General features: G+C 35.3%; 3 protein-coding genes across 3 annotated transcripts in view; all 3 read left to right on the forward strand.

The window, feature by feature from the left end:
- LOC129789442 (uncharacterized) overlaps positions 1-13,434 on the forward strand; it is an 885,568-nt gene that overhangs the window by 279,308 nt on the left and 592,826 nt on the right. The window lies entirely within an intron of this gene.
- LOC129789300 (chaoptin) overlaps positions 1-13,434 on the forward strand; it is a 316,756-nt gene that overhangs the window by 189,332 nt on the left and 113,990 nt on the right. The window lies entirely within an intron of this gene.
- Positions 1-13,434, forward strand: part of LOC129789310 (dorsal-ventral patterning protein Sog) — a 75,308-nt gene that overhangs the window by 53,031 nt on the left and 8,843 nt on the right. Inside the window, exons 3-4 of the mRNA XM_055826065.1 lie at positions 3,000-3,103; positions 4,205-4,337. Coding sequence (XP_055682040.1) covers positions 3,000-3,103; positions 4,205-4,337 — 237 coding nt within the window. The remainder of the gene's footprint in view (positions 1-2,999; positions 3,104-4,204; positions 4,338-13,434) is intronic.

A 13,434-nucleotide genomic window follows, 5' to 3' on the forward strand; every position in this document is an offset into this window, starting at 1 on the left:
TGAATGCAACAATTGCTGCAGTATGTTATTTTATTAGCCTATATTTATTTAAATACAATATGCATGGCGCTAACACTTCTAAGAAAAGATGTCCAAATTGAATTCTGCTTGATGCCAATCATGTGTCACATTCGGATCACATATAGAGTTGACGAATCTAATCACAATTTACATATTTACCTTCTCATTTACCTTTCATCACATCCCCTGCCATTCCAATACCCAATGATTGTTATCAATCAAAATAGAAAAAAAAAGTTATATTATGTACAAACAATATCAAGAAATTCCTCGTGTGTGCGATGTACTTGCGTTATGCCCAGACTTTATTTAACATTTCTTCAAATGTTTTCTTGTATGCGCCGATAAGATACAACCATAAATTTCATTGCGTCCAACTAGGCAGGAGAGCACACATTAGGAATACAGGTTAGCCTATACTTGCATAAGAGAACGCGCTATGTACATACAAACATATAAGGAGAAAAGCCCCGCATCGTACAAACATCTTCTTCCAAATACAAATCCAACGGTGGTCGCTCCTCATTCATGATTCCCGAAATTGAGAATGAAATCGATATCACGATTCCCAGAGTAAAAATTCCCTTCTCATAGTCATCAAGCATGATACCTTTACACAATTTGAGCTCACCCACCTAAAACCACATTGATTCACTTTGAAAAATCACGCTCTGACGTTGGTACAAAAATCTCCCACAAAAAAAGCTCAATCACATAAATTTTTGAGAATTAGCGAAGTTTTTGACCTCTGTCTCCTTTCACCAAAACACACGACCGCGTATGGATTACTTAACCACCCATAGCAAGCACGTAAGAAATTGAAATCATACTTATCGCGTGCGACCGTATCGCAAATGTCGCAGAAAAGTGGCATGAAAACGGCAGCAAAATCAATTATAGGAAAATAAATTGTGTTGACTTTTTTTTCTCTCCATATACAATAAACGACAACATTATGAAAATGATTTTGATAGTAGAGGCGCCAATCTTGATCAATTCGTCGCAGTAACAAACCACCCAACAAATTAAGGATTGTTGTTTTCTTATGAATTTTATTATACGCGATCTCTTTATTTTCATGGACACTTTTTGTTGTATATTATGCTGAAAGTGTGCTAGAGATCGCACTTTTAATTGGGTGACTGTTCCTCATATGACCCGGAATGATCCTAAAATATGTGATACTACTTGAAATTATTATGTTTAATCCGGATTGTTTGTTATTCAATTTACTGATTGTGTAGAAGATTTTCGGAGCCTAGAGAAATTCTCGGTGATAATGCGTTATTTTGAAGATTCTTACTTAGAACTTATATAGAGACATAAGCCTTGAAATTGTCCATATAATTGACAAAAAAATTAGAGCTTTTTGCCTAGCTTTTTACAATTATAAAAGAATTAAAACAAAAATTGTAGCGTAGAAAAAACTACCTGTACCTGGATTTTAATGTTAGAAAAACTTTTAATAGCTCGAAAAACTAAGAAAAATGTTTTCTCTCTTTTTTTTGAATATGAAGATTCAGTAACACCTCCAGTTTATGATAGACAGGCAAAAAAATATGTAAAATCAAGTGCAACCTACCTAAGTTAAAATATTGACACACAGTAGGAATAATCTTGGCAGCTTTTTGTTGCTAAGGCTTAAAAATTGGAAAACACGTGTTGGATTTTTTTGTAAGTTGAAGTTATTCTTGGAGCGTCACTATTTAAAGCTTTACAAACTACCTTAAACTTTCAACAAAAATTGAGTGATTTTCCGCCTGTTTGTCTCACCTTGAACGTGGGCAAGGTAAAATTTTTAGCAGCATCGTCATAGAATGTTTAAATGGAAAATAGTGTCCCAAAACCTACACACATAGCAAAGGATAAGATGTTAAGCAATCTGCAGGCATTCCTGAGTCATCATACAAATGAGAGAGGATTGAAATGAAAATCCGGAGGTTGTCTGGGGGCAGAATTAATTACCATTTCTTCGCATGCGATCACCCATGAGATCTCTCAGCTGGTGCCGATGAGTGATTGCGATCGTCCAACAGGGCTAAAGAGAAAAGTCTGGTGGAGCTACGGAGGCTCAAATTAGACATTTCTCGGTGGTTTTCTGATTTTTTTGGGGGCGGTCACCAGTATATCCTTAGTCATTGCTCAAGAATTATAATTTGCGTGCCCGTCGCGCGTCGCGCGTTTTTTAGTATAATGTGGGATTCCATGGCGGGTGCCCAAGTGGCCGAGGAAGAGCGGAAAAAATCACAAATGCCGTGCATTCCATGATTTATGGGATTTTTAAGATATTCTCAGAAGTTATTTATCTGGTGTGAATGCTATATGGAAAACTTTATTGCATAAATTACGAGTTGTATTTATTTTTCCACTGAAATTCATTATAACGACTTAATCGCGCGAAATTCTTTTTAACATCGATATGTGCGAATCATCCTGCTTCTATATATATTTTTCCTATATCTACCCATTTCTCCTACAATATTTCATTTTCTCTCCTGTTTTGATTTTTTTTTGTGCCAAATAAAAATCAAAATCCAAGAATATTTTTACTCAGCGAGAAAGTCTAAATGATTCCATAGATCCTATCAGTTTGTTCGATTGTGTAAAATCGAAAAGTAATATTGTGGGAAAAGTTGGTAAAATTGATAAGATATCTTCACACCGTAGTTCGTTTTAGTGTGTTGTATATTTCTTTTTTAATTTGTAACTTCCTTCATTCTCATGTTATATCACTGAACGCGCGTACAATTTCGCTACGCGCCTCTTATCGCATTTTATAATTAATTTGTTTCGCTGTGTGCCTCAAGAAGGAAGAAAAAAAAACACAAGAGAAATTTATTGATAACGCACTTTTTTATACTCCTTCACACTTACATAAAATGATCTCACGATTCGTATAGTGGAATATACATCGTGCAAGACTTAATGTGATTTCTTCATCCATAAAATACTCAAAACTCTTCTTTCTTTTTTTGCAGAATGCCAATTTGGGAAGCAACTGAAAGAACTAGGATCGTCGTGGTTTCCCGATTTGGGTCCACCATTTGGGGTCATGTACTGCTTCCGATGCGAGTGTGTGGCGGTAAGTTTCATTTTTTGTTAAATTGCCTTAAGGAAAATTATAAAAAAAAACTCCATTCAGAGGAATAATTTTTGCAAAACACATGCGAAAGGCCATTGGAAAATTTCGCATTTGGATTTGTTATTGAGAAAAACACCATTAGTCATTTTAATCAATGCAGAAATGAGGATGAAAAACAGTCAACTATTAGATAAAGTCAAGTGATTCAAATGTATATCTGAAACTTTTGTAGTAAAGCAATATCCCCCTTGAAATACTTGCACATGATTTTACTAGAAATCTTAAAAAAGAAAAATAACGCGTAGAATGTAAAGTTTTCTATCATTATAATGTTAAACTTATGCATAGTTTAAAAAAAAATCCAATAAAACAACTTCGTATTTGATTTTAATCATATTACGACTTTAGCGCCCTAATACTTGCTAATTACTAACGCAGGATCAAAATCTTGTAGACTGCTTGAATATAATCGAATGTAAAAGAATATGAACAACAAAAACATATCGAATCTACGTGATAGTCACGCACTGTATCCAGTAAATTTTAACCTGCTCATTGAATGAGTGTCCTTAGTCATTGCACAGGAAAGAGTTAACTGAAGGGATAGGCAAGAACAATAATGAGAGTATAATCCTGATTCTCAGTAGTCGTATTAACCTAATATTCGTCGAATGGTGAATGCCGATAAATTAGCTGTGAGGCTAATCGGCCAATTAACCCTTTAAGGTTCATTGGGTCATACGCTGACCCAAAAGCTCGATTTCGAAAATGTTTCATTTGTATAGTTATTTTATGAATATTGAGTCCTTATTAGTTCAAGACGATGTCTTTACAATCCCTGATCATTTTATGATCACAAAAGTATATCCCCAAGGACTCAAAGGATCAGGAAGGATGAAAAACCGAAAATTTTTGAGTTAGAATTTTTTGCCAAAAATGTCTTATTTGAGCTTAAAGGAACCCCCAAAAATTATTTTAAGTTCAATCAGCTTGCTAGATTAATCGCGGTCCTTAAAGGGTTTAAAATTCCAATATAAAATCTTAATAAATCAATTTATGAAAATACCTATAAAAATATTATTTGTGTTTTCTTCTTTGTAGGTGCAAAAGAAACGACGAATCGTTGCCAAAGTGGAATGCCGAAGTATGAAATATGATTGTCCAAAAGTCACATGCGATGACCCAGTTATACTCCCTGGAAAATGCTGTAAGACTTGTCCCGGAGACAATGCGAGTGAGTAAAACAATTCTTTCCTATATAACACGGTCTATTGAATCAGTTCTTGAGCTAATTATTTTATATAGCAATTAAGTTGTTGCAATTTGAGTCACTTGGAGTCTGCATTTGAGCGCGTCTGTGTAAATAAATCGCACGCGGTGCACTCTCTTTGGCACTATCTGTCTCCATTTGTGAACAATTTATATTGACGAGACAGTGAAGCGGAAGTGATCGATGGATTGCCAGGCTTTTTGTCTTTATAAAAGCTCCTCTCGTGTATGCCAGTAAAGAAAGAAAAATTTTATCTCCCTGGGTGAATTTGCAAAATCTCCACTCACAACACTTCGCGGATTAACTTCCTGCCTATCGGGTTAACGTTAACAAGCTTTGGCGCCAATAATAGATTCTTTGTGTATCTCTTGCCTCTCTTTTTTTTTCTTTTATAAATTAATAATTTTTCAAAATCGAGTTTTCTACCTAATAAATTTTCCCCCATCATCGCGCCATGCTTGTCATCTCAACCACAAACAAGATATTCGCAAAAAGAAATAGCACACCAAGAAGCCATGGTGAAAATTTTTTAAACACAGCGACGAATTTCAAAATGAATTGACTTGGGGGAGATAGAGAAGACAATTTATGAGTTAGAGAGCACTAAATTAATTCCTCTGGAAGTGTGTTTTGAGATAAAATGTGTTGATGATCGCGCGGGAAAATGTTCGACACAAGGACAAGAAATACAATATTTTGCACTATGCGATGACCTTACGGAGGTCACGACATCACCAATGCGCCGGCGTCATTTTGCTTCTTTTTTTTCGGATGTCTCAATTATTTTCCATTTTCAATAGAAACACTCACAAGTCCGAGAAGCAATGAAAAATGTGTTTATGAGACGCTATTAGCTCACATTGTGAAGATGTTGCGGGTAATAAAAAAGCTCAAAGACATTTTCACGAGTTGAGCTTTATCAATGGCTAAACTTTTCGCGGAAATTCATCATCAATGCCTTTCCGGCACTGCGAAAAGTTTGCGTCTGTTTAATAGCCATGTCAAAAGATAGCTGCGGGTGGATTTGAAGATGTTTTCTTTTCAAGAAAACACGTAAAGCTTCTCAAGAGATTTTTTGAAGGCTCCTTTTATTGATCATTTGGAAATAAAAAAGCTTACAAGGAGGGAAATGTAATGCACCAAAGACAAGTTTTTCAAATTTCTTTTTTATGTGTAAAAAATACATCATAAACGGTTACAAAAAATCTTTTAACTTTAGAACAATATATCAGTTCTAAATGTACTAACATAGATTTTTTTCATTAATTTTCCTTCTTTGCTTTTTGATACGAAAAAGTGAAAAAAAAAATAATCCGATAAAGGAGCCCATGCGCTTGATATGGGCGAAGTACCTAATTGAAGGAAACGCAGAAAACAATTTTAACCCACCCAGTCTTGTAGGGAATCAAAAAAGGATAAAGAATCGCCAAAAATATTCACCATTTTCCACTGGGGTCACAACGAAAAAAGGCAATAAAGTATTGTAAAAATTCAAAAAAATTGACCGCCATTCGCCATTTTGTCTCTTTCAATGCATGAAGCATATGTTTCAATGCTTCGTCAATGAGCTTGTCGATGACAGTTTGACATTTCATTTATTTTTTTTTTTTGGAGAAAATAAAAAAAGCGTATTTTTTAGTTTAATTATCGTGGTAAATGTGTTTTACGTGTTGTTCGACAGTGATTTTTTTTGTCTGAATACCTGAAGGATGAATTCCCGCACAGCTTGTGATCGTTTCAGCGAGCACATCTCTCGTTACAAAGCAAAGCAATCCAAAAACATTGGTCGTGGATCGTCTTGAAGATGGCTTTTTCACGAATTGAGAGTTCCTCTGCGCTGGAATCCTTTGCGTTTCACACCACCACGACGGACAAGACGATGGATTGCTGGTTTTGTGATTCCCTGGATGATGTCACGCAAAACCTTACGATGTTTATTGGCACCACCTTTCCCAAGACCTTTTCCACGACCAATATTTTTGGATTGCTTTGTGTGGTAACGATAGATGTGCTCGCTGAGACGGTCACAAACTGTGCGGGAATTCATCCTTCAGGTATTCAGACATAAAAAATCACTGTCGAACAACACGTAAAACACATTTACCACGATAATTAAACTAAAAAATACGCAATTTTTTTTATTTTCTCAAAAAAAAAATGAATGAAATGTCAAACTCCCATCGACAAGCTCATGACGAAGCATTGAAACATCTGCTTGATGCATTGAAAGAGACAAAATGGCGAATGGCGGTCAATTTTTTTGAATTTTTACAAAACTTTTTTGCCTTTTTTCGTTGTGACCCCAGTCGATACTGGTGAATATTTTTGGCGATTCTTTATCCTTTTTTGATACCCTACAAGACTGGGTGGGTTAAAATTGTTTTCTGCGTTTCCTTCAATTAGGTACTTCGCCCATATCAAGCGCATGGGCTCCTTTGATTAAAATTTAATTGGGTTTAGCTTTGATTATACTTGACTTTCGGAAAATATAAAGATGTACTAAAAAGTGCTCGTAAATGACAGACCTGTCACAATTATGTCTCCAATGTGGCAGTTATAGTTTAAACATCCCTAATTATAAGAGGAATCTCATTTCCAACATTGCTCAATGGATATATTAACTTGCGCAACAATTTAAAGTTAAATTGTCAGTTTCCATCTTCTTTTTCGCACATTCCACGAGTCATCAAAATCAAATAGCGTCAATTTATTTTAGCTTAAAAGAGAAAATGTCTCATCAACCTTGTCTGGTGCATGCCAGAAAGTTCTGCAAAGAGATGAGAATTTAATTTGCCATCTTGATAGAGACAAATTAAATTTCGAATAAATTGCTGGGAGTGATTCAATTGATTTCTATGCAAGTTTTAGCACTTGGCGGTCGCGTGCATTAAAATGCTGATTATTGCAAATTACCAATCAATCAATCCCACTTTGCACTCACTCTTGCTCTTGAGTGCGAAAGAGATGTCTCGAGGAGGAGGTTTCAAGTGTTGATGAGACTATGCGAAAAAAAAGTGACCACGGCCATGAGGAAGGCGTGAAAAAAATTTTTTAATGAAAATTCTTCATTCATGGAGGGGCGTTTTCAAATTCACTGGACAAGTGCATGTGATTGCGAAGAAGTGTATAATACATATCCATTTTCTGGTGTAGGAAAGAAACATGCCGAGTTTGCAGAAAAAAAAGAAGAGAATTTATATTCAATTTCAAAAATTCAGCATGTTTGATAAATAAATATAAATTCTCCTCATTCTCCCCGCATTATTATATATATTTTGCGTCTCCGGCGCGAGAACAGATGGAGTGCGACTGTCTATATGAAGAATATTTTTAAATGACACCGAAAAATTCAAAAGACTCTCGCAATTCGCTTGTGGTTTCGCATCATCTTTCCCACTTTTCCCTCCATCTTCTTAGTTGTTTTTTTTTCGTGCTAAAATGCGAATGAGCGAGACGACGGAAAGAATGAGCCACAAGGAAGAAATTCTAACATTGGAGAGGATCATTAATTAAAATAAATTTCTTTTCAAATTGCCACTTGACGCTTCTGATATTTTTACATTTTCATCTTGCAAGTGCTATGAGAATTTTCTCTCTCGAAAACCATCGCAAAATTAAGCGGAAATGGCACACAGTGGTTATCATGACTTAAAAGCATAATAAATTTTCAATTAGGACTTTACATCAAAAGGCGTTTTTGCTTTCAGTAAGTACATTTTTTAAAATAAATATTCGGTTAATGATTTTTTTAATCAAATTGTTTTTTTTTACATTTTAATTTCAAGAATTAAAGAAAAAACGATTTTTTTTATACCAAACTGATCACTTGAGTAGGTACACAGAAAGAACGTGTACCTTATAGAATAAAAAAAATGGGTACAAGAAACTTTCCATAGTTTTACCTATATATAAATTTTTGCATAAATATTAGCATAGTCAGCTCAAACTGGAATATAGCAATTAAGTAGCAAAATGCAACCCATAAAGTTCTCAATGAGTATTCTAATGTACACACAGATAAAGTTTCTCGCTTAGAATAGCAATAAAAATATTTCATGTTCAATGAAAATAAATATAAAATGAAATGGAAATGACGATCAAATTACGAAGGAGTGGCACTATATAAGAAAACTTCCAGTTAAACACAAAAACATTCAACAAGGCAGCAATTTAGGCTATCAGTCCATTGACTTGCCTCCCCAATAACTGGGCTATCGCCATTACATCACAAAATGTTCTGAGCGATAGGAGATAATGAAATTTTTTATGCTCTCCGTGTAAGTCTTATTGAAATTCTCTTAGTGTATTGTGCTCGCGATCTTGAGACACTCCAACATTTATCTTATACACACATTATTTTCCGTGATGATTTAACTCCTCGGCATTTTTTGTGCGGAAACTTTTTTTTGCGTGGTTTATGAAATAATTTTGTCATTCGGTTTTTCTATCTCAAAAGAATAATTTCCGCTCTGCCATTCATTTTCTGTCGTTCAATTTTTTGTGCTTTCTTTCAACTTAAAGAGCAAGTGGTGATTAGTTAGCAAGCAAAAGCTTCTTTTCCTCACCAATTGGATTGATATTTCCGCCTCAATACCGTCAATGTTTTTCTCCAAAAAAAATATAGGTAGGGGAGAGCGGGGCTAATAAAGTCACTTAAGGGTTTGGAAAAAGCCTTAAATATCATATTTCCTAGCTAGATAGAACAAAATGATCTGAGAAAGAGTTGTAGGGCAGTAAATTTCCTAAAGAAATGAGCTATACATTTCGCTTTATCTATTTGGAAAATATGATATTTTGAGATTTTTCTAAACCCTTAAGTGACTTTATTAGCCCCGCCCTCCCCTATAGAGAGCGGAAAGGATATCGTCTTAGAATTTATGCAAAATCTTAAGGGTTTGAATATTTTATTTCATTTTTTTTAATCAATGAAAAATGAGATTTTTTCCTTCTTAGTATAACCGCTAAATCGAAAAGCAATTTCCACTGGAAGAGAAATGCGAATTTTCCCTCTAATTTTTTTAAATTTTTATGTTTAAAGAAATCACTTCATAAAAAAAGTTGTAGGAATCCTCCCTTTTAAATCTGTCTATGAACGCAATTATAAAGCAAAGAAACAGGGCTAAAGCCTATCATGAAATGATAAATTTGCCGATGAGCACATTGACCAATAATGTTGTATTAATTTTAGTTGAGACTTACAACTGTCTCTTTGGTACAGTACATATATTACATGTTATTTTAAATGCCAGACGCTCGTGTCACAGCTCAAGAGTTTGTGGTTATCTCAAAAATGAGCAAAAGCAATAAAGGAGGAAAGGAGAGAAAATGCTGTTCAGATCAGAAAAAAAACAAAGTCCGCAATCTCTGGCTCCTGGCCAAAGTTTCTTCGCGAGGCCTAAGGCGGCTCATATAGAGATTTCCACTCCTGATCCAAATAGTGCCTCTTGCGCACGCCACTAGGCGAGATTCTCCTCACAGGAAATTATATAGTCGCGAAATAAGAACGTAGAGAAGGAGAAAAAAAAAGCCCATGGCAGCGAATCTTTCGGGCAATATGCGGAACACTTTTCAAGTCGCCACCCGACTTTTTCTTGGCGCGCCTCTCACCCCGCGTGAGATTGTCGTATTCTTTTTATTCACTCACTCCTCACAAACTTCTTATATATTTATTTTAGCCCAAACCGAATGTACCCGATGCGACGCTCTTGATGTTTTGGGTGTGCGAATTTAAAGCCACCACGCACCCAAACTCACCAAAGTTCAATGAAATCATTTAAGTGAAAAACACCAATAAACCACGATATAAGAAATCCCGCGTGCCGCACCAACCGCCACGAGTATTATAAGTTTGTTGAAAGTTAAGGACGCTCCGTAAAATTTACTTTACCCACGGGAGAATGTGCCGAACTTTCTACGGAGCTTTTTCGCATCAATCATCGCAAGAGTAATTGCTAACCTGCTAATTGCAGTGCAAGATGAAAAGTCACATGTCGACAGGTGGTGATCTCCCTCCCCTAATACCGCGTCTACCTGGCATGTGACTTGGCTTATCCCCAAACTTATGTGATTTCGCGATGGGGGCCCGCCGCATTCTAATGCACAATATACAAACTTAGCCAATCTCAGCTGTATATACGATTTATACATACAATGTTATTGCCTTCGGAAGAACTTTCTAAATTGTATAATATGTATTGTATTAGACGAAAGTACAGGATAGCGTTTAAGTTTTAGAGAGCTTTTATTATGACGTTATTGAAAGATAAAAAATAAGATTTAAAATATTTTATAAAAGCTAGATTTTTTTTTTAAATTTTTAACTTTCCGAAATGCGTTAGTCCTTTAATCAGAGAATACTTTTAATTTTGTAAAATAAAAGCTAAATGTTTTCGCAATCGAACCCAGTAAAAAAATATAATTTTTGTTAAACTCTTTAAAATTATCATGAGAAATCTAAATAATAAAATGTTCTTTAAGAGTAATTTTCTCCTTCCGGGAATGGAATTCCGTCAAAAATTCATTAATTAAAACTAAATAATAATTTATAAATTAATTCAAAATTCTGTATTTCATCTCCTTAAATTTACTTCAAAATTATCATTAAATGAACTCATAAGATTATGTCTAAAGAATATGATCGTATAACAATATCATGGGTCGAAAACCTCTCTATAAGAGCATGAGTGAAGAATTCCAGGTACTAATGTAAGATACACCTCCCTGAGAGTTTCAACTCGCGCCTCTGGTGTGGATTCCACCTTCTCGCGGATGGCATTTGATATGATTTCTTACTGGAGATTATCTCTGGGTGGTACTGAAGACTTGCATATATTGGGTGTTGAACGGGCAATATAGAGGAAAGGAGTATTGCTGAGTAACAATTTAACACGTCGTCTGTGTCTGTGGCATTCAAGGGCGCTGCGAATAGACACGAGAACGCGTCACAAAAGTCCTAAGAATAGAATGGCATGAGAACAGAGAACGACTAATATCATGATTTGCTGTGCTTCTTAGATATATCTCTCTATTCTGTCTAACCACTGTCTCTCCAACCCGCAATCATGCGGTCTCCGGGCACCACCAACCATCGAGGAATTATTGATGGTGGACTCCTATTCGTGGAGCGATATCTTGTGCACTGTGTCTCAATTCCCATGTGGAGGAAATATTTGTGTTTTCTCACAATGTGACCACCATTCCACATCGATATATGGGAATTGAGAAGAATCACCGAGGAATCTCAATTGATCTCGAAACAAATACAACCGTCAAATTGATTGACAGTCGCATTACACATACATATATAATTTTCTGCACAGCTCAATGGCTCTTCTTCTTCCTCTTTCACAGTCCAAGAGAAGTGGCTCACAGTCAGATTCCTAAGATATATAGCAACATGTTGATTTATAAACTCATTTAATTAACATTGCAGTTTTTTTTTAAAACTTTTTCTCTAATTAAGCAAACTATAAAAGAAGTATTTTTAAAAATTTAAAAGTTTTCGAAAGGTGACTAAAAGCTATTTTTTATTAAAATGAGTTTTAGGATCGGCTGGAAAAAGCCAGCATGAAGTAGTAGCGTGAATGTTTTATGAATTTAAAGGGATGAAAAAAAGAATAATCACGTTTTTTTTATTTTGAAATTAAATTTTCATCCCCTAAGAAAATTTATTAAATTCTTTAGACAATTTAATAGACAATTTTATAATTTCTCCGCAACTTTGTGGCAATTTTCCTTTACAAATTACATCAAGTGTCACGAATTTTGACACCACCATTGATAAAATTATAATGCAACCCACAATAATCTACTCTTACCTTTTATAGTGCAGCTGCGCACTTTCTCTTTCTCAAAGGAAGAGTATCAATGTATCTTCCAACGACTTCACGGCGGTCTTTGACAAAACCTATTAAGCTTCGCGGCATGCAAAATCACATAACTGTTTTGCAAAGAACCCCCTTTGGTTATAAATAGCATAACATAATCCAAAACTTGTTGTTAACTGGCCCCAAAACAATAACACCTAAAAAAGCTTAAAACCACGCGAATTTGAAAAGTTGTCGTTCAACACCATAATCTCTCAATGCCTTACAACTGCGGAAATACGTTTTCGTGCGCGCGCGTATCTCACCCAAGAAAGCCCACATTTGTCTCAACCATGGATATACTCAATGACCCTAGTCTGTGTCTCTTGTTTTGACGCACTCATATGGAAAGTCCAGCGGATTTTTAGGCTTGAACCATCAGAACTCCACGGCCAATTAATCATGACGCTCCTTTTATGTTTTGAAAAAAAAAATCACATGGTCAGCTCAGGGGGGAAAATAATCACGAACCACTCTACGGGTTCTCTCGAGCTGGAGTGTTTGTGGGTGAAGATGTGCCATAAGGAGGACTTTCCTGTTATGGCAATGACTAGCAAATAATCACAAAAGTTATTCTTCGATGACAAGACGATATTACAATTTATAATTTATGGTGGGTGAATTAGCTTCTCTTCAGCTGATTTGTGGTTCTTCTCTTTTTTTTTTAATTTAGAAATAACGCCAATAAATGCAAAAATACATGGGATTTCGTGGGAAAAATGCAAAGAGGAATGTTTCTTTTGAGAAGAACATTCCTCCACCAATAGATTTTTTCTTTTATTTTATTTTCATTTGCAAAATGATGAACCCTCCCTATCCATGTTCTAGACTTTTGTTGGCACAAAGGATAAAACGGAGAAGAGATATAAACATTTTTTTTATTTATGTAAAACGACCGTATACACGGCATGCATATTAAAAGCCAATTACACAGGCAACACATTTTTTGCATTAATATTTCCGTATAATAAATTTTATGTCATTTTGACAAATTGTGAATTCCTGGGAGCGCGCGGCACAATCCACAGCAAGCAATCTCTGGGTGGTTTAGACCACGGCGCACGTCGCATTCAATGGGTTTTTGGATGAGCACCCAAAAGGGGATAAGCAGATGAATGAATAAGGAATCCAATGATTTTTTTTTTTATTTATTCAAATATTTATGTTACAAAGTACAATTTGTCTTTATAATTGAC

Source organism: Lutzomyia longipalpis, chromosome 2 (genome assembly GCF_024334085.1).
Source record: "Lutzomyia longipalpis isolate SR_M1_2022 chromosome 2, ASM2433408v1".
NCBI lineage: Eukaryota > Metazoa > Arthropoda > Insecta > Diptera > Psychodidae > Lutzomyia > Lutzomyia longipalpis.